The following is a 25,552-nucleotide window of genomic DNA, read 5'->3' on the forward strand; positions in this document are numbered from 1 at the left end:
TTAATCAGTTTACTAATCCTCTTCAACCTTTCCCTAGCTAATGTAACCTGTTTTTTGTTGCTACAGTTTTGGTCTACTGTACCCTCAGTCTTTTCTTGCATCATCCTTTCCCTTATTTGGTAAGTCTAGTCTTCCCTTCATCTTTCTAAAAAGGAAGAATATCCTTTGGCTATCCCAGTTTCTTTGAACGGACTCAGATCACTGTGCAATCAGAGGGTTTTGTCTGCTCTGTTCTCCATTACTGTTTACCACTTTTTCAGTCTATGTGTCCCTAGAATTCCAATTTAATCCTTGATCACTTTTGAAAACAGTCAAAGTCCTGATCAGTGAAACTTTCCCACAGTCACTGTGGCAATGACGTTTTCCACAAATAGAGTTAACTTTCTACCTTATTGCATTTATGTTATATAGTGCCAATTTTTAGATCAGTGTAATGTTGTATTAATTCAACAGATCTATAAAAGTCAAAGATAACTGTGGAGCTGTGACACACTTAATCAAAGTTGTATTATCATTTTAGAAGTAATTCAGGTTTATTTGACAGGAGCTATTTCCCTAAAACCATGTTGACGAGGGTTTATTGCATTCCTATCGTCTAAATCTTTTTAAAGTTGAACCAATGAAAAATGGTATTTACTGATTCCAGACGGAAGGTAAAAGAAGTTCGCAGAAGGAGGTAGGTGGATGCTCGTGGTGCAGGAATAAGGGTAAGATGGCACTGATGGTTTAGCATAGGAAAACATAGCAATACTTCTTTCGCAACCCCTATTCTGGTTGTTTTTGCTACGTGAAAACAGGATTTAAGTCTCCAGATCACTTAAAGAAGGTGAGAGCATAGTGGTGAGAGGTTTCAATTTCAAGTCTCCAAAAAAAAAAAAAAAAAGCAGAGTCAAGCCATTATCTAAAATTGTTCATACAAGTAAAGAAAGGGTTAAAGAGAAAAAGATGAGATTAGCAAACCCCAAGATTCTCATTGCTATCCCCCAAAGGCTGTGTTTGATAAGTAAGACAAATGTGAAATTGGGAATTAATGAACAAAATTTTATGGGCTGCATGCTGGGTCTAATAATGAAAGCATGGGCGGCTGGGTCTATCTACATTTGTGGGGCTGTAAATATCAATGACAGGCGAGCAGAAGGACTGAAAGGAGCAAGCTTTACTGTGGTGACTGCCACATTCCCACCTTTAGGGTTGTGGGACCCACAGTGACAACCCTGCGCCTTCAGAAGCCCAGAGGTGTCACCTGCTCAGACAGCCAGAACCTGGCTAGATCACATCCACTATGTCTTTCCTGAGTATCACCTTTTTTCAACTTCCTTGTCTTCTTTCTTCTCTTTTCTCATCTGGTTGTTTATGCTTTCTCTTTAATGGAAATCTTTAAGGTTCAGCTGACTAAGCTTGAATCCTTTGCAATGTTATTATAAGCCTATGACCAAAAAGACAACTAAAAGTAAAACTTTAAACAACCTGATGCTTGTATACATCTGTGACTGATAAGGCTATGCATGCATCTGTCATTCTTCAGCAGAGAGTTACACCAGAAACAGAGGCTGTATTTGTTATCTCTTGCTTTTATGTGACTTTCTTTAATTTGTGTTCAGGAAAGCCAGATCAGACTTCAGCAGAAAAAAAGCAAAATGCCTCCCAGCTCATCTCTAAGTTTTTCTCCCCTTTGCCCTTCCTGTTCCTTTTCCCCTTCTCCACTTTCTCCCCCATCTCCTGACAATGGCTCCTGACAATGGCTCTAGCACCATCTCAGGTTTTGCCAACTGGAGAAAAAGTTGGTCCTTTATATAATTTTTCTGAAGTTAAAAGAAAGAGTAAAAGGGATAATTCTCAGATGAAAGCCTGATGCTTCTAAGTGCTCAGCTGGGTGGTTATTTTTGCTTTTCGTTTTTTTATCCTTATTTTAAAAGTTTTAGTGTTGCTATTCTGCCATAGGAAAATGTTTTCATGAAATCTCTGCACTTCGAACTTCAAACATCATCTATTTGTTTATATCTATACAGTGACAGGTTCATTCAGTACCTTTGTACTCTGTACCAGTTAATACTCAGGAAATGAACACTGCTTATTTTTGTTGAGAACCCTCTGGCTTGTTACCTGGGAGGCTGAAATACTTTTTCATAAATCACAGAATCACAGAACAGTTTGGGTTGGAAGGGACCTTCAGAGATCATCTAGTTCCAACCCCCTGCCGTGGGCAGGGACACCTTCCACTAGACCAGGTTGCTCAAAGCCCCATCCAGCCTGGCCTTGAACACTTCCAGGGATGGGGCATCCACAGCCTCTTGGGGCAACCTGTTCCAGTGTCTCACCACACTTCTAAAAAATGAGTTTTGTTCAGAAGTTTAGTAAGTTCTCCTTCACAAGAGCTGTGTGTCATGTAGGAATTTTTGGCCTTCAGAATACTGCAGTTAGCCCTTTAGTTAACTATTGTAGAGTACAGCTCTCTCAGGGCCAGATCATCTTTTCCCTCGCATGTGCACTAAGCTGGAGAATTTGGAAGGAGGAAAAGACATCAGCACAAAACAAAGTAAAAAAGCATGGAAAGGTGAGCAGGTTCCTTTCTGAGCGGGATAGTTCGATGGACCCCTGGTTCTGTGAAAGGTCAAAGTCAAGGAAAAGGTACCAATCTAAAGAATTCACACTCCTCCTCCAATCAATCAGCAAGGCTTAAAGTGATTACTAGAAAGGCCTCTCCATCTCCACTCCAGTCTGGTTGCATCCCTCTGTAAAGGAGGAACACAGACACCACCACTGTAAGAACCACCCATTGGGATCAATAGGGATCATCATACAGCTCCTTCATGGGTATCATTATGGTTCACTGGTATCATTACAAGAACACACGGCAAAAATTAGATTCTCAGTCCAGCCTTCTTGTACTATCAGGTGATTTTCTTTCTTTTTGACTATTCTCTAATGTAAAACATTCAAACCACAATTGCCTGCTAGCCTCTAAGGTACCGCAGTCTGGAGGCAAACAATGAAAGTGCTTCTGGGCATATCCACTTTGTACAATAGCACACATGGTTTTGGCTAGACTGTATTTCACAGTCTGTTGCCACAACAAGTCCAGCACTGAAAGTGGCATAACTAGCTCGGAGTAGTAACGAGAGAGAGTAGGTAGTGCTGAGAAGTAGGACGATGGGTTGGGCATGGTGCCATGCTGTATCCAGGCTCAATCTACTGCCATGTAAGTATTCACCTCTGTAGGGACATCTAGCTATACTCATTTGAGTAACTTGTGTTCAGATCCTAGACTACACAGGTGCTCATCCTAGGGGTCCTTTGTAACAATTCAGAGCAGTAGATAACTGAATAACTGTTTTACCAGGCCTCAGAGGAAGGAGAAGATGTCACAAATAGTTGCAGCATAACTTAAGAAAATATCAGCTTGTTGGAGAAGACCCAGCACCTACCATGTGTCTTCAATTCAGATTTCTGCAAGAGAAATATAGAAGTAAAATGTCTCTTAGTGGAACTTACCACTGGCTATGTCTACAACCTCCTGAGCTTCAAAAGCCCTGAAGGAACATGAATCCCACAGCTGCACCATTTCCCATGTACATCTCCCAGGAGGGCTGTTCTTCACAGGGTTCCCTGGGGGTGTCATTCTGGATTCCCCTAACCAGTTTCTCCTGGCTAGCCATGAGGCTGAAGCTTGCCCATTGCTGGAGGGTAACTTTGTGAGTTAGGAGCTTCTCATAAGAGCTGCGCTCTTGCCTCATGCTGGCTAGGGAAGAAGACTTTTTGGAACCTCATTTTCATTGACTTTAGTATACGGAACATATATCTACTGAAGCATTTCACTTTATGTATTCTTTATTATTTCATCAGAGTCTTAATTTTGTTTCTTTATTTGTTAGATTTCTTTTTTCTCTCATCCACTTGCAGATGTGTGTGGATGACTGCCATTCAAGGTGGGCTTTTTCCTCTTTAAAGGACATCAGAAAGCCACTAGGACCAAATAACCCTGTGTCTTCTCTGCGCAGGGCATGAAAATAGGGAGTATGTGGAATCTAAGTCTAAGTTCAGGTTCTTGGTAAAGCTTGTCCTTTAGGCTTAATTGGTGCCCTAGAAGAACATGAAGGCCAGAGTCAACTTTGAGGACTGAAGTAACCAGCCTTTGCAGTTAACCTCCTTAACCATGTGTGAAAGCACTATTGTGATTTCAAAGTCTCGTTAAATATTAAATATAGAGCATGCCAGAAGTGATTTTGCAGTTAATAAAACTGTTCATCCATTTAAATAATCAGACTGTAGTCTCATTACAGCTGTATTGCATGAAACATTATTTGTAGAGAAGAGTTCTTAATCATCCACTTCAGTAAAATTTATAGGGAAACCAGCTTTAGTGAGTGAGTTGATTTCAAAGAATAACATGTTTGGTCTTGGATTATTCTTCCACAGCTGAAAAGAAAATCAAAGTGTTTTGAAAATTATTCTGAAAGAACAGAAAATTATAAACAACACAGAGTGAATGACTTGTAACTGCCCCTTTGCAAAAGAGAGGAAAACAGAACTCACAAAACAGAACCTGCCTCCAGTGAAAGAAACTGATGTACAGACAACCCTCCTCTCCAACATAGGAATCAGAAACCAAAGACTTTAAGGAACAAAAACTGAGAGACTTTCAAATCTTCCAGATGGAAGATTTTATCCTTTTACCCAAGAGACAGTGTTGACATTGCTAATGAGAGATGGCAAATATCTTTTTAACTCTCTCTGTGGTCTTCTGTGCTATTGTAAACAATATACCTAATAATAGCAGAAATAAAGTCTTTGATGCTGTTACTGGCTGGGAGGTGGTGGTGGTGGTGATTTCAGATGACTGGTGTATCATGTTAGTAACAGATATTTTTACATTATTATGTAAATAATAATTTGTAGACTTCAAAAGAAATCTTTTGATTTTCTAAATAGTCCAGGCCAGGGACTGCGATCCAAACAAAATGATTTACTGGCCACAGCCTCATCCTGGGAGTTCATGAAACGGGTGTTTGCCCATGCCCCTGCCTCCTGCCATGCCCCAATATGAAGAACCTGTCTTTGTGTTCCTGATGACCTCCCCTTAGGTAGTGGAGAGTGCTGTTGTGTCTGCCTGAAGCCAGGCTGGACAAACCCATCTCACTCATCCTCCCCTCCCAGGGAAGTGCTCCAGCACCCAACTGCTGCCGTGGCCCTACACTGAACATATTTCAGGTGATAGAGTCTTTCTTGCACTGATTGGGACAGATGGACTGAGCACACTGCTCTAGATGAGGTCCAGCAACTTCTAAGTAGAGAGATGATAATCCCTTCCTGAAGTCCTTTCCAACCTGAATTAGCCCGTGATCCTATGAAATGGGTGGTGGTTAGTAGGTCCAAGAGGCATAAGGCAGTAAGGTTGCAGGAGGTAGATAGAATTTGTGTGAGAGTAGGTGGGTTGTGTAGGGTGATTGGGTGGGTGGGACGAAAAGATGAGAGGTGTTATAGGAGAGAAGTTGTTGAGGCAACAAAGGAGAAGTCACAATAAATAATGCTAGAAAAACTCACCTCCAAAAGGTCAGTGAAAGGGTCCAAGTTTTTGCTAGAAATCGTGGTAATCTTCTGCAAATGGAGCTCATGAAGTGATTAACCGCAGAAGAAAATTCCTGAAACAAAACCTGGTGATTTTAGGGTATAAGATAGTGCAGGAATTTGTGCTCACTTAAGGTCTCTTTTCTGTTATTGCTTTCAAATGCAAATACTGAGAGGAAGAAATGGATCCAAGAGTGCCTGCAGACTTCTTGGCTTCTGGGCATGCTTTAGTGTGGCAGTCCATGGCAAAAGCCCTCCCTCTTCTCCTTGCTGAGAAGGGAACATGAGAAAGCAAAGGGAAGGGCAACAAGCGAAACCATTCTGCTCCTCTGAGCTGGAGACCAGGCTTGTCATGACCTCGTCGGACTGCATCCTAGGCCTCGGGATATTTTGTGTTTTCTTAAAGCTCCAGTTGCTAGAACTGAGAGGTGACCCGTTACGGTTTTAGAGAGCACCTACAAAAAATTGAGGACATTGCAAAGTTTAGGGCCTAGAGAGTAAATACTGCCAACTATCTCTGTTTCCCACTTTTCTCTTTCCTTTTTTTCCCCTAGTCCCAGGAGCAGTTGGTCAAGCTGGCCACCATAATGGCATGTCTACCTCCTGGGACACTAATGATTGAATACACTGTTCAGGCAAACACGGGAGATTTCATCTCTGGGTTTTAAGCTCTCTTTTTACCTGCTGACAGTGAGGATCTGTGGACACCCATTTTTGCTAGGGCAGATGGTGGAGGAGGTGGGTGCTGGGCTGTTGGGGAGCAGTGGCAGCCCAGCCCCCAGGTGCCCATCTCCTGTCTGGTCTTCAGGGGCGCTGTGCTGGAGAAAGAGGAGGAGGTGGAGATTTTTTGCTTTCACCGCAGCCATGGCATAGAACTGGAGGAAATAAATACCTATTGGATTTGGAGCTGTTTCCTGCCACAGGCGGTCTTTCTGCTCTCGTGTCACTGGCTACATGCACCAACGTGGTGGCCTACAAAGACAGTACAAAGGAGTGTGTGTGTGAGATGCACTGAGAAACAGAGATGAGGCACCTAAGATGCCCCACAGAACCATTGGCTTGGTGGATATGTGACTGGACAAAATGATCCTCTTGCAGCAAATCATCCCTGAGGGGAGAAGATGAGAAACATGACGTGCCCCAGCTCTGAAGGGCTGCTAGTGCAGCAAGCTCCTTGTACCGATTCTGATGATGAAGGTGTTTGACTCGAGTCGTACAAAATCTGCTTTAAAAATTCATGTTTTCTTTTTCCTCCTGCCTCCAGTAGCTCTGTTGTGCAGTTTGAAAAATTACTGACCTCTCTCAGAGACCGCTTTATATTCAAACAGCTAAACTACTGCTTTTAACAAATGTTTTGTTGAAAGATTCCCCCTGGTCTTGCCAGCTCTTTTGGGCAGACGCCTTTTCTGCATTGCAGCTACCTTTATGTGTTCCATCAAAGAGCACAAGCAAAAGGTTTTGAGATAATTTGTGTCAAAATGGCAAACTTTAGCTCAACACAAAAGTTGGGCCAGGAAGTGAAAGCCCGGGTGTGTGGAGACTGACCCATCCTGGGTGAGCCTGAACACGGCACGGCTGCCTTTTCACACCCAGTGTGCAGCAAAACTGACCAGTCGAACAAAAGTTGTGCTGATACAGGACAGCTGATGGCACCGAAAGGGGCTGGGTATTTTGGCTGTTTCAGGGTGTATTGTTGTTACTTGTAAATAGATGTTTAGTAAACAGTGACAGAAGATGGAAAGACCGTCATGCGAGTATGTCTGAGCGCTAGTGTAAAAAAGCTATGATCACACAAAGAAAAAATTATACTTTCTTACTCTCCAGAACAGTTAGGAGTGGACAGGGTTTATGTTGATCACAACTATTCGCAGATTTTACCATCTTTCCTGCAGTAACAGTAAGTCTGCATTTGCTTCTGGAAAATAGTCTAGATGTGTGGCATGGAGGTTAAATTTTAACTAAGCTCTTTCATGATGTAGCTGTTCCCTTTCTCATTTATGTCTTGAATAAGTGTTGATAAATGTTCACATTTGCAGTAAAATGCAGAGGCAAAGAGGGTTTCATCTTGGCTTTGCAATGACCATATCTGATCAGGTACTATTAATATTGATCATCAAAATCTAATTCAAAGCAGAGAGCAAAACTCAGGGGTATTAAAGCCTTGGGCAAAATTGTCATAATTTACTGTTACAGGGAAAACTTTATGGTTAGCTGCTTGGATTAAAAATCCCTGAGAGTTTTCCACAGGGAAGTTTTATTAAAGGCATGCCATGCTAAATATAGTTATACAACGCTTCCTGCTTGCACATATAGTTACATATATATTTATGTATCTGTAAAATCAAATTTCCTTGCCCATGTTAAATTATGGTTTAGATTATTTAAAGGGGGGGAAATCTTTAAAATACCATATAATTCTTTGTATCAGTTGTATTGCTTTTTTTCCCAACATCTTATGTTTCATTCAGCTCAACTAATTGCTTTCTCCTCCCCCAAAATCCCCAAAGCCAAAACCAGAAGGACCAGTCAGCTTCGCCGGGACAACTCATTCCTGTCATTGTGTCTGCGTGGAAACATTTTATCTGATCATAACCAGTTTTGGACCATGGAAATACCTAGCCCAGCTTGAGGAAGGTCAGTCTGGTGGTGCTGTGAGCCAGGGTAAGGCTGCCCTTGATGCCCGGGCACCTCTATTCCAGTGCACTCAGGTGGCTTGTGGGACAGGGACGGTGTGGGAGAGGGAGGACGGGTTCCCCTGCCACCACCACGTCCTGGAGCGCGGCAGCGCTCAGACCTGACTCTGGTGTGCGGCGATGAGTTTCGTCAGGGCAGCGCAAGCTGGAGCTCGCGGCCTCCCTCTGACGCCAGCCCCGTACGCCCGAACCCTGTGAGTGGGACTGGGAGAGGGGGACAGTGCAGCCCCTTCGCTCTCTTCCTGAGATGGCACCGTGCGTCCTGCAGGGTTTAGCTCACGGCCGGGGCACGAGCAGGACCCATGCTCGTAAGGGTCTGTTTACGCACCGCCGTGCACTTAGTGAGGTAGGTAGAGCGAGCCATACTGCGGGAATTAGAGGCGTGACTCCCGTGGTTGGGGCAGGGACACCCAGTCTGGTTCAACATCAGCTCAGTGAGGAGAACAGGGCAGGCACGGCCCTGGGCGCCACAGTGGGACTGCAGACCCTGCCAGGGACGAGCTGCCCTCGTCCTCAGGCGGCACCGAGCTCTGCGCCACAGGTCACTGTGCCCAGCTGGCCGTCCCCTGGGAGTGCACACATCACCTACACGTGTACGTCCGCATCGGTGAGGGCATTTTAGGCAATTGTAGATGGTGCCAGAGTTACACTCTCAAACTTGTTACAGGGCTCATAGCATTATATTCTGCCCGCATTTATAGGACGGGTCAGACTATATGCTGAGAAACACTGAAAACCTGGCCTCACGTATCTCTTTCATAGATGCTAAATGTCCATGGTTTGCAGGCTGCAACTTGGGCAAACTTCTTTTCAACAAATAGCTGTATGTATTTAAGCGCAGGCAAGGGTTTTTCTTTTGTCCCAACCTTGCTTCTGAATTTTTTTCTCTACAAAGCCATGGAAAATTGTCAGCTCAGAGATAGCAATTTAGCTGGATCAATTTTCATTTTTCTGTACGTGGTGTGCTGCCAGCAGGTTAGAGTTGGGGGCCAAGGGTCTGGAATCTTAAGTTTTATTCCCAGCTGTGCCATTAACTTGCTCTCTAACCTTAGACGAGTGGGGTTTGATTTTTATTAATTGCGTCAACAGAAACAGGATGCCACCTCACAGGGCTTAATTAATGTTTGTAAAACATTTCAAGATTTTTGGATGAAGACAGGAATGATTCCACACAGTAATCACAATGTCCAATGGCCAGGCCCAGGGCATGCCAGCCCTCCATTTGCAGAGCAGGCACTAGGACAACCGTATCAACCTGACCTGTGATCCACTTGGGTCCCTTCTCTCCTTACCTTAGCCACCTGCATCAACCTCCAGTTTCCTCGCTCATGCTGATCATGTTAAAGTACTAATGGTGTTGATTTTAGAGCAAATAGAATTGATTTTAGAGTAAATCACCTGGAGATTGCAGGAGAGATCCAGAGTCCATCTAAATCACTAGGGACCTCCCACACGCTTCGGTGGATCCAGGGTGAGCAGGGGCAACACTTGCAGCATAGTAATAGCCAGATCAATGCTCCAACTATGTTAATACATAAGACCATGTTGAAAAGATAATGGATTACAGATGGACCTGATCCAATCCATTCATCAGCTTCTTTATTGCTTAGCAATTTGGGCCCATTTATTTTCTCCTTACAGGCATGCGTGATATGGCTGACACAAGCCAGATCATTCTTGAATATCATGATGTCTGCATTCACACAACAGAATTTGGCTTCTTCCCTGTTTTGAACACTAAATGGAGGTGAAAAAGATTGTGTTGCTAGTTATGTGAAATGTTTTGAGTGAACTTTAAAAAAAAAAAAAGCCTTGTTTACCACTAAATCGAATAGTTTTTTAGTCTAATGAATAGTGTCTAAAACTGCACTGTGTCATATTCTTGGATCTTAGATCCAAGCAAAACACCCACTAGTTCTAATGAGAACAGAATTCAACCCCATCTGCAAAAATAAAATATGCAGGCTTGTAAGGATAAACTTTCCTTAGTAAAGGAATTTCCTTGTGTAAAAAAAAAAATCCTCATTAAAACAAACAAAAACAAACAAAAAGAATCAGGGAGAAGTGCCACTGAGAATTTAAAGTATCTGGGTTTGTTATCAAGAACTGCATATGTATTTTTTTGTGCATATAGATAGCCCATAACAGAGCCCAACTATACACTGTTAGAATAACAGATCTATTGACATTGACCTCTGTGGAGAAACTTGTAAACAGAGAAGGAGAGTCACTGTGAAGTTTGGGAAAAAATAACTATGAAATTCAGCTCTTGTAGAGCATAATATGGCTGTGAATGTGACTTACCTCTGTGATGCAGCCATTCACCAATGAAGCTAAAAATGTCTCATAGCTCTAAGGAAAAAGGGGGCAGGAAACTTGTATTTCCTTAAAATTTTAACGTGACTGTTCAACATTTCTTCAGGAGCACCACGATGGTCAGAGCTGTAAAAGTGCAGATACTTCACAGATGATCCATTTATGCACCACAGACTTTCTACTACAGCTATCGACATACAGACCGGTGTTCTTCAGAGCTGTTGGCAACTGCAAAGAGTAGGTGTGAACTGGGTTGTAACACAAGATGCTTTTTTAGATTAGGTTCTCTTTATACCTCCAGAGTTCAGAGTTAATTTTGACTGTTGATGTTTCTTTATCCCTCTTAGCATTGTTCTGCCTTCCTATACTCCAAGCTAAGATTTCAACAAGCTATGTTTAATTTAGGTGTTCCTAACAATTAGCCCTGTAAGCCATTCCTGTCTCTAGACCCATACCCAGGAGCCGAGAGCACCACGAGGGGTGCCTGGACATGGCAGTGACTCTTGGTGCCAGCTCTGCTGCCTCAGCACTGGACATAGACAGCTGGACCACACTTGACCAAGGTCTGCTTATTGTGGCACGTGCATGGCCAGCCACACAGATGCAGTTTTGCTGTTTCAGTGCTGGAGCAGACTTGGTTGAGCAATACTGCCCACACCATGCCCATGTCATGTCAGGCTTAGATCCTTGGCCATGGAAAGAGGATGGAGATCTTGGAGGCATGTTCCCAGTTTGCCATCTAATGACTGTCCCACCTGAGAGTTAGCCTGACTTTTGGCTTCCTGCATGTCAGCAAGACAGAAAGCGGTGCATTCACAGTGATCCCAACTGGGGAGAGCAGTCCAGGGGATTACTCTTGCAGCAGCCATGGCGCAAAGCAGCTCCTTCTGGTCTTGAGGGCTACATGCCTATGGAGGCAGCCATCTCCTCCCTCAAAGCTTGGCATGGCTCAGCGATCTGATCCTCTCCCTGGCCCTATGGCTCAGGCCTTGCAGTGAACACATCTGTCCTTGGGTTGTCATTTGCTGGAAAGAGGCTAAACCTAACATCCTTTCCCAGCAGACAGTTAACAGAAAGTTTCTGGCTGTGGACATGCCAGTTGGTCATCAGTAGCGGAGCAACTCTGGTGAGACTCTGAAATCACCCATCAGACAGCAGTTTGAGTTAAACAGGAGCTAACCAAAGCCCAGCCTGGAATTTGTTAGGCTCGACCAGTTCCCCAGGTAACTACATCATCCATTAGCACAAACAACCCGCAAACCTTAGCTGGCCTAGCAAGCAGGGCAATGGCCACGGGTGGGAGACCAGCGCAAGGGGACTGTGTGCAGGGCAGAGCCTCGCAGCCCGCCTGGTGATCCTGGAGCTTGTCCCAAGGAGCACATGGGTGCAGGCCCACAAAGAGAAGTTGCTGAAAAGTTTAAAATGAATAATTCAGCACTCCTTTGATTTGTGAGTTTTAACTACTGCAGAATGTGTGTCCTGCCCCATTACTTCAACCTTGAAATGAAGTACAAATAGATGTGATTCAGACTCTAAATATTTAAAGCCAGAATCTAATCTTAGATACATTGTGTATGCTGTCATCTCAAAAACCCGATAAAAAAAGAGACAATGATGGACAGCACAGATTGAAATTAAATTCAAGCTCCGTATTAAAAAACTTGCCGTGCTAATTCACATGAATGATTAACCACAAAGAAACTTAAGTCTGTGAGTTACAGCAGTGCTGATGTGGTCTTTGTCGTCACTGTCTTCGTTAACTTCAGAAAAGAATAGTCCAAAACCACCTCACAGGGAAAGGACATCACCTCCCCTTTCCCCTCTTTTCTCTCAGAGATGGAGCTAAACTATTAACATTTTCCAGTTAAATGGCAAACAAAACATTTCTAATCTTCCTTTCACTGGAAAGAAACATAAAATCACAAACATAATCTAAATCAAAAGCTATAGTAGCACTTGGGCTCTTACTGTAGACAGCCAGGTCAGAGCAATCAGCATATGAATCTTCACACACAGCGAGCAAAAACATAACTCGATGCAGCTCTCTATCAAATATTATTGTAAGAGGAGTAAGTGCACCAGGGTATGACCCTATTAAATACCAGACCTGTAGCTCCAAACAGCACAAAACCCAGATGGATGATCTCACCTTGCGCAGTAATGTGCCAGAATACAAATAAGAGGACTGCAAATGCTTCAAATGCACAAGGAAAGCAAAATAAGACCATGTTAAAATAAAGGGTGGAATATATATTGACAGCTGAGCAGAACGAAGGATGCTAGACCTGCTGCTGCTGAAAATGATGGTGGTCTTTCTGATCCCTTAGCTGGACGTTAAGGCCTCATTATGGGACTTCTGGATATCATAACCATATAACAGCCTCACAAGACAAACTTTAGTCCACTAAAAGCAGCAATGAGTCTAAACACCCACATCAAGCAAACGAGATGTGGGTATTTAGCCTCATCTAAAGGCTAAATGATGTTAACATCTGTGCTGCTTTCTAGTTTGGGGCTAGCCTAGTGCAGCCACCTGCCTAGGGGAGAGGGTGCTGCAGACTTCAGGTGGAGCTCGGATCAACTCAGAAGGGCTGTTAGTACATCAGATATGAAAAGTATTGTACCTAACCAGTGGGTGTTTATTAACAAAACAAACACGACTTAGTTTAGACAGATGGAATTGTTTTATATTTCAGTAAGGCTGTCTGCTCTAGCATAAAAAATCCATTTCTATCATTTTCCAGTGAGCTGAACCTGGGAGGGCCTGAGTGCCCATGGGGCGCTTTGGGGATGAAAAGTGCATGACTAATCCAGACAGTGATTGTTTCCTTCCTTGGGCTTTCAGAGGAATGTAGTGTTGTGGTGCAGCAAGTGCCACCGAAACACAAGGTGAAAACCCACACAAACGAGGATCACATGAAGGAGGACAAGGAAACCTACCAGACCCACAATAATAAAACTCCAAATAACATCCTAGAGGCAGTTTTACAATTGTGCGCATTGCCATGGACCCAGACGCAGCTGCAGGAAACATGGATTTTGGTTTGTTTTATATCCCATGGATTGGCGCCCAGGCTCTGCAACTAGCCAGTATGATCTCTTACTGAATAGGAGCATAGCCACAGGAGAGGAAAGATTAAGGGTATCAAAGGAATACATTTTTCATTTCACTCCTTTCTTATTACAGTAGATTAAAAGAAAAAAAAGAGAATTTTGTTCAACATTCAGTTTTGAGGAGAATTAAATAAGCCAAAAACATTGTTCAGAATTAGAGCACTGAATAAAAGGTTTCAAAAACACAGTGTGTGGTTCATGGTGGGATTTTTATTTCCTTTTAAGATGAGCCATATACAGCTGTATGAGAGCTATTGTCCTCTGTCCCACTGAAGAAATAGTTTCTTTCTGAAGTGTTCAATCTGTTAAGACACATAGGTGCTTTAAAAGCTTAAAAAAAGAAGGAAAGCATGCAAACTCTCTTCTGGTTCAAATGGCAATTATCTGAAAAGCAGCAAAGAAACAGGAATACATGGGTAAATGAAATAGCTTTTGATTGCCTGGCTATGAATGATAGTAGGCTTTGTCGTCTTTGGGAATGGGGTGCAGCAGCAAGCAGTATGCACCAGCAAGACAAAAGTCAGCGCTGAATGACTGGTACAATGGCAGTGATCTTACATAGCATGGATGGTTATTACAAGCCTGCACAGGAGAAGCCACTTTCTTCTTAAATGGATGGAGAAATGCTCCTTGCCACTAAGCCATAAGGGGACATGACTTGAAGAAAATGAAACCCTTAAAATCTGGGTCTGGAAAGTCTCCTTTCCTTCTCCTCTGCAGAGACTGTCAAACACCAAGACTTCCACCATCATTTTTAGGCCCCATCAAGACAAAGGCTAACAAAAGAGAAAGGCTGAAGGACCAACTCTAGTTTACAATTCCACCTTTCAATTTCATCATTCACCAACTGAAGAAGGGTTTCTCAAAATGAAAGAGACAGAAACACAGACTAGGTAAGCACAGAGCCTGAGAAAACAGAATTACTGATAATTTTAGCTTGTGTGCTGCTGTCATTCATCTCCAGGGAATCGCATGCTCCAGGCAGAACTGGCAAAGCAGACCTCTAAGAAGAGAGGAGCTTGTGTAACTGAGAACCTGGAATGCTTCAGGTGCTGAGCTTGACTGTGTTGAGCTGGGAATGAGGGATGAAAGCAAGTCACAAGGACCACAGCGTTGAGATTTCCAGAGCAACAACCCTAGTGACTCAAAGTGCCAAATTTCAACCCTTCTGGGTGTAAAGCAGAATAGCACAGGACTTGAGCCAGCAGTTTGTAGAAAAATGGCAGCCTTTAAACTTCTGAAGTTGACTGTCTCATTGCTCTGACAGGCTATCTCTAGACAGAGGAAGAACCCCCCCCCCCCCCCAAAACCCCAAACAACTTCCCCATAAGCTTTTTTAAGAGCAGACAACAGACTTGGAAAAAGTCTCAAGGGAAGGCAATCTTTGCTCAAGATCAAATTCTTTAGAAAGGAAGTCCTCCAGAACTGTTACACCATGTGCATAGGTGCAAATGGGAAACCCGACTAGAACCTTAATTTATCAGAGTAAATTGAGGTGTTGCAGCCATAGGAAGCATGTGAAAGAGAGGTTTCCTGATCACATTCAGGGATATTTTTTTTTTAGGCCATGCAGATACATCCTACCAGGGCATATTGTGGATGAAAATGGTTGTGTTACTAACAAGGCTTGAGAACCTGGGACAGTAAAGGACTGGCCACAAAATCTCATCAGTGCTGTTAAGTCCAGGACAGCTGAATTTCAAGCTCAGAGCCATTTCAAGTCTTTACGCAGCTGGCTAAAAATCCTCCCATGTTACGACAGTTAGGGAATTTGTGAATTTATGAATTCCAGTTTGAGTTTCTGAATTCCCTGTACATTTTTATTTATAGTGATGGCTCTGCTGGTCTTCAAAAGGTTGCCAGAAAGGCTAGCTTTAGCGAATGCATGTAAACACAGCTCAGACTGAGCAGGCTGAGAAACACGTGTCCAACACAGCAGCCTGCAGAAGGGGGAAGCTCAAGTACAGCTGTAACAGACTGATCAGAGAAAAACATCTTGAGGAAGGGCTATGCCTCACATATGCAAGCTAGCCGAAGTCTCCTCCACTCATAACCACTTGCTTATAAATCTATAGCATATAGAGAGCAGCAAAAAGATCTAGTAAGTTGTCAGGGGGAAACTTCACACGAAGGAATAGAGAGTAAATTTCTGGCCAGAGGCAAAACCCCCAAATTCCTGTTCAGTTGGGCGAGTTACTCTGTATTAGGCAAGCAAGGGCAGGGACCTTGTCCCATCATCTGAGATCTCTGCTTGCTTGTTTGCTGGTGAGGAGACAAGCGAACCCTTTGGAGAGGCTGAAATCAGCCATGGGATTCAGACCTGTTGCTGGTGGTCAACAGCTGCCACTATGGAGTGGAGTGGCTCCTATTATGCAGAGAGAAGGTTCTTGTGCTCAAAGAAGTGCATCTTAGAGGGGTTGCAGAGGGGATGAAAAGGAGGGAGACCCCCAGTGAACTTTTTTCTTTTATGTTGCAGATGAACCAGATGGCAGGAGCAGCAGAAACCAAAGGAGGAGCATGAAGCCTTTAAGAATCAGATTGCTAAAACGTAGGGAAAACTGGAGCCAAAAACCAGGCCTGGACAAAACAGAGCACCAGAGTGGAAAAACAAGCACTGGAGGAGCTTAGCCAGAAGGGGAAAGAATAAAATAAACCAGCTCAGTTCTTCAATTCAAATTCCAACTCTGTGCTTTCAGGAGAGGGGACTAACAGCAACTGAAGAACTGGCATTAAGTCTCCTTTGTAGCTGCAGCTGCTCACAGTTATCTGCCTCTGGCAGACAGCACTGCAGCACCAAAAGCCTGCAAATTTCCCAGGATGTAAAAAAAGGGCACCAGAGTGACCAATGGATCCATCACGAACTTGCACAGTCTTGTCTAACAGGTTAGAAAGATCCTGCTACAGCAGTGCCACAGCCCACGGCAGCTTATGATCGCCTGCAGCTGCTCTGCATCAAGTCACTGATGGTGGGGGACACATAATGTTCCCTCTGAAAGCCTACTTGCTCAAGCAGGGCTTTCTGGTCTCTCTGGAGAGATGCTGCTGAGCCTGTATTTAATTGGCTTTCAGGTCCCAGGATGGATTTCCTCGCTATGGGATGTTGCACTACATCCTCTCTTCTCAGGAGTACTCTAATTTTTCAGAGCAAATGCCCACAAAAAGGGCATGATGTCAGGCATACCATCTGCAGGATGTGCTGTGCTCCTCCATTACCAACCGCAGACTGATGGACACTGCTGCTCTCTCACCTCTGGAGGAAGCATTACAAACCCCTTTCAACACCCACCCCCCAATTGCAGTAAAGATCCCGTGACACTTGGTGGAAAAAAACAACATTGTATTTGATTTACAATTAACAGGATTTACAAATAATGACAAAGAAACAGATTAGCCGTGAAATTAGGATGCCTTTGTTGATGAAGGAGTAGCTGGCAAAGCACCTTTATGTAGAAGTCATGTACCTCAGTCCTAAACAGTGTAAAATAACTTATAGCCCAGGCAGGTTCAGGAATGATTATACACAAATGCAAGAAGTCGAGTACAAACCAAACCAAACCCACTCTCCCAGCCTACTGGGCAGGAAACCAGTTCTGGTGAGGCTTTTCATTTTCAGAAACTGAAGGAAAGGCCCACTGACAAATACTAGGAAATTTTCAAAAAGTTTGGGGGGGGAATATATCAACAAACAGTAAAAGTCACTGTGTGACAACCTACTGGGCAGGGAGAGCGGGCAGCAGACACTGCGCTAGCTTGCTGAGAATCAGCAGAGTCTGGGCGCTTGGCAGGACAATGAACGAAGGAGTACAGATGGCAGCGCTTCATTAAAATGCTACTTTACTGCCAAAAACTTGTGAGACAAAGAGGAATAAAGTTCTCTGATGTGCAATACAGCAATTTAAGAAGACGTACCTAACTTTTTGATTTGTACGAAGCTTACCTATATTGTAAACACACACTTTCTGACAAGTTATTTCAATTTTCTTTGCTATGGGTTATGGTGTGTATTCAATCAAATGCAGCATTCCAAGGCTCAAAACTGACTGAGTGGTTTTCAATAGACGGGTATATGATTTTTCCAATATCATACTAGTAATTTACATCACAAATACAATAAAAACAAGTGATGGTATTTCTAGGACAGTTCCAAGATTCAAATAAAAAATTATCAGAACCATTCTAAAATAAGATATTATACATAATCAAATCATGTTAAACAGCACACTCTCGGCAAGCAGCTAATTACAAGCATTCTGCTGGTCATGTTTTTCACACAAAGTCATTCAATAGCACATAAATATTTCTTTTTCTGATCTGCTTCTTTTTACAAAACCATTCATCAGATTCACAGAATTAGTACAAGTAAGGCACATTAGCATATATCATAAAACTCACAATAATAACAAAGAGTTGTAAAGTTTCAAGGACTAATTCCTTCTTTGCAGTGATTTCTGAACCGAATCAGTAGAACCCTCCTACACTGACATTACTCTTCTGTCACAGCCAACTGTGGTGGGTGCAATACTATGCATCACCATGGACATAAATAATTAAATTAAGAACCATGTGTGGTAGCAAATCCCATTTTCAGATCTTGCACAGAAATCAGACACATTGTTCACAATGTTCGTATGAGCATAGACCAAGATTTAGAGCTATATGGAAGTCAATTTCCAGTTATCAAAATAAAAGGGGATATTGCATGTGTCTCCAAGTATGTTATTGTTTTCCTAGTACAAATATTGCTTAATGTAGAAAGGATGCTATAGTATTGAATTTACTTGCATAATGAATCCTAAATGCTGATGTCTCAGATTCTACTAAATTAAACGAACTACAGGTTTTCCTTCTTCCACCCCCCACCCTGCCCCCAACCAAAGGACTCTCCTTCCCACAGAAGATTCATTTACACACAACACAGCTTTTAATTAGAAGCATAATTTACAGTAAAAATTCTTTACATTACACCTCTGCTATCAAAAAAACATGAAATCTTTCATTTAAAGTTGTAATTATACATTAAAAAATAGAACACTATTTCCTTAACAGGAAGAATGAATTTGAACATCTTCAGATCAGATTTCTTTATTGCGGCTTTTGAGTCAAAGGTCAGTCACTTTATTCTCTAATGCAGCTGCTACCTGCTGTAAACGGAAGGCAAGCTGCATTTTTTGTGCAGCTGGGTCCTCTTCAAGTGCATTTATAATCTGGAAGAAATAAACATAGAATGTTTAGAAACGTTTAGCTTAAAATATATGACAGTTCCTGGACCAAGTGTTTGATACTACTTTGGTTGTAAAGAGTCTTTTGCATTCGATCTGTACCAAAGATGAAGTCCATCTAGTAGGGCCCATGTTCTATTTTCACACAAAGGCAAAAAAAGAAGATTGTCTCCATTACTTTATCTAAGTTGCTGTAATGTTCCCCTTTACGCTGGGATAGGTGGTACTTTATCTTGTGAAATATTACATTCCAAGATGGAGTGGGCAGGGGGAAAAACATCTTTAAAGCTATTTAAGAAACAATGCTTTTACTTACAGTACACCCTACAAGGCTTAAGGGTCATCTACCAGCAGTCATTAAGCCCCATTCCCATGAGCTTTGGTTATGAGAAGCTCCTGGGTGGTCCACACACAGGCATAAGGTAGGGCAATGCAAAGTCTCTTGTGTCTATAGGCAATACGGTGAAGGAAACAGTCTGGCCACAGCGTCAGGGAGCTGCCGGCAGCTCCCCTTTGGCTCTGGCCAAGAAATGCCGAGGCTCTGGCCCAGCACCACGTAGCGTAGGAAGAAAAGAGCACATCAGAGGAGCCCTTCAGCATCCCGTGTGCAGCCTCTGCTGTACAGAATATATATAGGAAGGTATGACTCTTAAGACACAAGGGATTTGAAAACAAGAGCTAGAAAAGGTCAACTGTTATGAGAAGGCTTTTCTTCAAATAGAGTTTTTTAGGGCTTCTCAAGATCAAATATCAAAGGTTTCAAAAGGTTTTCATTTCCACCATCCTTTAGGGAAACTTTTCCACCAACTATTAGATTTCTCCATTAGAAGAATGTGTTACATGGCAAAACCGTTCCTTTTCTAGAACTGGCTTTATTAATAAAAGTCAGACACTGTAATCAAGCAGAAACCTTTAGCTCTGTTTAAATACTATATAAACCTGCAAGTACAAGAATTGGAGAAATGAGTTTGCCTGTCACTACCTGTGGTTATTACCAGTTCTTGCACATCGTTGTCAATGGAGATTAATGCAGTCGGTATCAATCTAGCCAATAATTTCACTTTGAAGGGCTGGTATAGCATTTGAGTTTCAAACATTGGAGCAAATTTGTTTACAAATAATTACTCTAATGGTTTTGTTTTTAAAGCGTGAAAACATTTTTACAAGACAGAGTTAATAAACACTTATTACAGTACTTAAATTTGGCCTAATTTAATTTGATATTGTTCCCTTAATTTAAACAATTACATCTTGCTGTAACTCCTCAAATCTGGACTAAATAATTCATTATTATCTCTGCTGGTGAATATATCCTTCATATAAATGTGGACAATTAGAATGTACCCACTTAGTCATTGTCAAGCCCTGCAGAGATGCAGAAGGTACTGCACATGCTGGGAAACACTGCGTCAGTAATAAAGACAAGGGCAGCTGCAAAATGTTCCAATATATGCAAATTAAAACATTTTCATGGAAAATAAATAAGCTCAATTAATTTTACTGAATGGTTCTCGACAGATTATCTCCATAACTCTGAATTAGCAGCCTTTTCATCAGAGGCAACTTGTTGTTATACAGTGATATACGTGAAAGGCAGAGCTGCAGCTACGCACTGGGGTTTGCTGGCCTGCCACTCATGGTAGTCCCACAGACTGGTGACTCCACCTGCGCCCGCCACCAAACGTGAAACCGCGACTGGAAGCAGGGAGACAGGGGTGTGGAAGAACCTGGGCTTTACTGTTCGTCTGTCACCCAGGGTCCCTGAGTGTTTCTGTAAGAGGTCAGGCCACGGATACATTCAGGAAGGTGCTGACAGCCAGCTTGGTTAGCACTGGGGATGAGGGACGAGGAAACCAACGCCATCGGGTTGGCCTGCATTCCTCTGGCCACTTCCCCTACCGACCCTTGTCGCAAGACTTCTCAGGGTGATTTGATTTTCCCTGCTTACATCTGTTTAAAAGCTGCGACAGGCTGGCTGCTCCTGTGTAAAGCAGCTGCAGTGAAGCTGAGGATGAGACTCACTGCCTTTAGTGCTAAATATAAGTGAAAACACGAGCTGTGCTGAGGTGCAAGACAAACTGAAGAGAGCTCACATGTGCTGTACTCCTTTTTGATTCGGCATCTGTTCTTACTTGCTTTGATTTAATTCTGAGAGTTTTCTGGAGGCATTCATTTCCATGGAAACCTTTGAATAAAAGTTTTCTTCTCTCTTTTTGTTTTCAGATTAAGTTTAGAGAGCCACAGCCACAGCCCAGCTACACTGGGATATTCTTTGTCCCCCTTTCCACGGGGGGGGTGGGGGTGGGGTGGGTGGTGAAGAACCTAAGAAACATTTTGGACTGAATCTGTGAGGCTCCTTTTGAATCAGACTATATTCAACAGTTACTCTACTTTGGTTTACCTTGGGCAGGCACTTCATTTGGCACGGCAAAACAGGGACGGTAGCATGCATGGAAGTTTGAAGTGCATCTTTACTAATAAAAAAGGCATGGTCCCATTCCTACTAGCAAAAGAAGTTTCATAGATTGTTCCTAACAAAAAATCCACTGGCTTGAAACCTGATAGAGCTCTGACAACTACTTTTTGCTCGGTGGCATTCCTATGTACTAATTCTTAGGAATTAGGACAGTAGAACTGAAGAGAAATGATTTTTATATCTATTTCTCTTTCAGATCTTGTTAAATTATCAGTACCAAAACCAGATAGTTCATAATGAAATTGTTCATTTATAAGAACACACCCTTGAGCAGTGTACCTGCCAAGCAAGGTGTATAAATGCAAAGTTAGAGCTTTCTGTTCAGCATTGTTTTTACCTGATTATCCAGGGAATTCCAGTTGTTGTTCCTTTAGAGTGATGTTAGCCTTCATATCTTTTTATCATTGATTTTAAAAAATGAAAAAAAAAAAAAAGCTGCAACTTACCTCATCATAGTATTTGTTAGTATACTGGTAGAGTTGGTGTAGAGCCACAAGTGTATTTAAGGAATCAGTATGTGCCTGTTAAACAACACAAGTGGGCAGAAAACATGTCAAAATATGATCACAGACAGCTGAAAGTTATGCACAACCATTGGATACTGTACATAAGATTTCCAAACGCAAGCTCTGCATCCTGTAACTTTTGTTAAATGACAGTTGAGGCAGAAAAAAGGGGTGAGAAAAGTTTTGTGTGGTGATTTTTAGATCAAGATTTTCCCGCTGGTGTTTTTCCAGCCTGCCTACAACTCTAACACTGGAGCTGGAAAATATTTTGAACTCTGAACGTCAAACCACAGACGTCAAACATCTGTTAACAACATGGGTATGTATAACTAAAGCATTTACTCAGTACAACCTATGTATTGTTGAGATATTAGGCATTGGTTCTGTCACTGTGATGACTGTTTGAAATCCTTTCTCCAGCTCTTTTTAACTCTTTAAAATTATTCACACCTCACTACAGCAAAGGTGTAACTCATCAAGATCATGAGCACATATATGCTTGGAAAAAGCCATCTGAATCATGAAGATGGAAAGGGGAGAGAGAGACAGAAAGAAAACGGACTTTAAATGAAGCAGGAAATAACCCTTCCATTACCTCTTCATCCCTCTACCCCTGACATTTAACTTATTTAGTGAATGTGCTCTACCTGTCTAAACAGATGTTTCTCATTCAAACGTACAGGATTCATGTCTTTAGTTATGCCTATAGTCTTTTAAGTTAGTTAAGAAAATGAAGAATTGCAAAATATTGCTACTGGCATAAATGATTACCCAAGGCAAAAGCAGCAGAGAAACATCCATCTTTCCTTGCTCTATAAAAGTCACTTCTAGAGCTGGTCAAAATTTGCAATGTTCCATTGCTCCTTCCATATTCGTTTTTATCATAATTTATAAAGTAAATAGAAAGGATCAACATATTCTGCTGATGTTAAAACATTCTATTGAATTTACTTTTAATCACCAAACATTTTCATTTTATATACATTTCAATTTGTGTAATAAATAAAGTGAACTGGAAAATGAAATGTGACTGCAGATGAGTTTTGTAGTGAATGACTGAAAATAGAAATGCTCTCATGAGGAAGTTGATCTGCAAAATGTTAGGTCCTAAGGGCACTGAAATAAACAAACCACAAAAAATTCCCCAAACATCCTCCTTACACTAGAACTCTTCAACTAAATTAAGCAACTAAGCAAACCAGCCGGTAAGTACACTGTCTCTTTGCTCAGGCTAAACAACATCATTTAAGACTGGTGAGGGCCTCTCCTGGTTTTCCAAGTTAAATCAAGTGCTTCGAAGGCATGAGCCTGCTGTAGCTCAGCTGAGCTGCAGAGCGGACAGGCTTTTTCAAGACTGAAGCAGGTTTTGTAGTGTCTTTGCTCCACCAGTCTCCAACCAGAGTCCTCAGCTAGCAACCACCCTCCTCTGCTCTTCTCCGTGAGAGGTAACCCCCAATAATCTGTAATGCAAAAAGTGCCACTCAGCGAGCACATGTTGAGCTTCTCACATGCAGTGTAAAGCAGAAGTATTGCCCTCATACAGACAGCTCTAAAATAGGACATACTGAATGTATGTGCCTCCTCTTTCATTTCTGGAATCTAATTTTTGCTATGGTAGCACTCTGAATTCAGTCATTACTTGTTATCAGTATGATCAATGGTAAAAATCCTCTATATGCTGTGGAGAGAAAATACAATTCAAGAGTGCTATAATTTTTCCACAATGGATGTGAAAAAATCCCAACACTTTGCTCTGGCACTTACATCACTCTGATTAGTGATGATAACCATTCAATAATCAACATTTCAGAGGGCTAAAAGGCATGACTACACTAAACAGGAGTATTTCAGAGATTTATGAAACAACTCATTTGATGTTTGCACATACAACAAATCCACTTGTTGAGCTAGAAAGAGAAGACAAAGAAAAACAGTGCTATGCTTGGCTCCAATTTCAGGACAAGAAAATGGAATTTATTCTTACCCTAGAAATCTCTGCTAGATGGGTATTCATGTCTTGGTCACTAACTGGCACCATCTGACGAATACCTTTGTAGTAACTGCAACAGATGAAAACAGACTTTCAATTAGGTGAAATACACTGTGGTTTTCTGGTAATTCTGTCTTTCAATTTTTCGATTATTTTAAACACGCTTCCTAATAACGCAGGAGATGCTCTACCACAACAGACCAATTAGTAATCCTACCTTCCAACAGTCATTCGTACCTTCACAACAGAGGCAAATCATACCTGATTGTACAAGGCCATACCACAGGAAAGAAATCTATTTATAGTTGCAGCTGATGATTATTTTAGGTCTTCAAACTTTTGAAGTCATCAGCTAGCAAAAGTTTTGCCCTGAGGCAGCTTCCATGGTATTCAAAGAACTGCCAATTAGTAAATGAATAAAGTCAGAGATGGAATAGAAAAAATGTGTCTGTGAAAATGTTTTCAGGATTTGATCTCTACTGAGTTATGGAAGTGCAGCATTGTTTAGACAGATCGTGTGAGTAACAACCACCACTGCAGAAAACAGCATCATATTTTCTCCTGAATAAATCTATCCATCTGTCTGCACAGACATGAACACGCACTGGGTCATACGGTGCTCCATTTCAACTCTCTCAGTGCCACCACCAAGGGAACATTTTAACATTCATGTGTAAAATTTTTAACATTTGACAGTTAACTTTGACTACCTCAGTATTCGCTTTTCCTCTTACACAGGCTTAAAGACCTAACAACTCCAAATAAGCATGAAAAGTGTCTATACTTACTCTTCCACCATTTTCTTATAGTTAGAGATTTCTTTTGCGTAAAGTAATTTATTACTCGGAGAATCCTGAAAAATTTATAATAGAGAGAAACTTGTTGATTTATGAACACCTCTGGGAAGCAAAAGAAAGTCAAGAACTTAAGATCAAGCCTTTATATTCACACGCACTTGTGCTTTACAGATACTAACGTTTGGATGCTTATTAACATTGGTGGGATTATTTGTCCTAAAAGGATGAAGTTTACACATGGCATTACTGTTGAGTTTACAAATACATCAATGCAAGATCATACTAAATGATTGATGGACATGAAATAATCAGTTCTTAAACTTGCTTTTTACAAAAGCAGTTGCTATTTTCTCCTTTTTATAAATATCAATTGGCAGACTACACAGTAACACAGACATGTTCACCAACCTGTTAAGTGGTGAAGTGCTAACTTCATTATAAAACTAAAAAGAAACTATCAAGGCTGTATCTCCTCAGAGAATGGGTATTGTCTACGAGGATGGCCTTTGTCTTGTCAGGCATGAGCATAGTCAGGATGTAGAATGCAAATCACTTACTCTGCTTAATTTGTGCTCTGTTCTTGTGCAAGCATCCATGAAAGTCTGTGCAATGACTGACAAGGAAGCATCCACTACTTCGTGAACATGAACATCAAAGATGAAATGGGGATTTTTCAGTATGTTTACCCAGAATCTAAGAGGCAGGCTGCAAAGCAAGGAAAAAGATAAAAAATCCTTTTCACACAGTAAATGTTCTACAACAAGCAGATCACATGAAATTAAGTACAGGTTTCTCATTTTGATCTCCTCACAACAGTGAAGCTTAATTTTATATTTCAACATTTATACAAGCTATCTGTTGTCTGGTTTCCATGTC

The 25,552-nt window shown here is 41.9% G+C and overlaps 1 protein-coding gene across 10 annotated transcripts in view; it reads right to left on the minus strand.

Moving 5' to 3' along the window:
• Window positions 1-17,008: 17,008 nt before the first annotated feature.
• The window catches only part of PLXNB2 (plexin B2), a 269,974-nt gene continuing 261,430 nt past the window's right edge, over window positions 17,009-25,552 (minus strand). For all 10 annotated transcript variants that reach the window (XM_049813970.1, XM_049813973.1, XM_049813976.1 and 7 more), the window contains 5 exons: window positions 25,234-25,381; window positions 24,668-24,732; window positions 23,874-23,949; window positions 21,830-21,904; window positions 17,009-18,892 (listed from right to left, as the gene is read on the minus strand). In XM_049813970.1, coding sequence (XP_049669927.1) covers window positions 18,788-18,892; window positions 21,830-21,904; window positions 23,874-23,949; window positions 24,668-24,732; window positions 25,234-25,381 — 469 coding nt within the window. In that variant the 3' untranslated portion in view covers window positions 17,009-18,787. The remainder of the gene's footprint in view (window positions 18,893-21,829; window positions 21,905-23,873; window positions 23,950-24,667; window positions 24,733-25,233; window positions 25,382-25,552) is intronic.

The sequence above is a fragment of the Accipiter gentilis genome, chromosome 11, assembly GCF_929443795.1.
Source record: "Accipiter gentilis chromosome 11, bAccGen1.1, whole genome shotgun sequence".
Lineage (NCBI taxonomy): Eukaryota > Metazoa > Chordata > Aves > Accipitriformes > Accipitridae > Astur > Astur gentilis.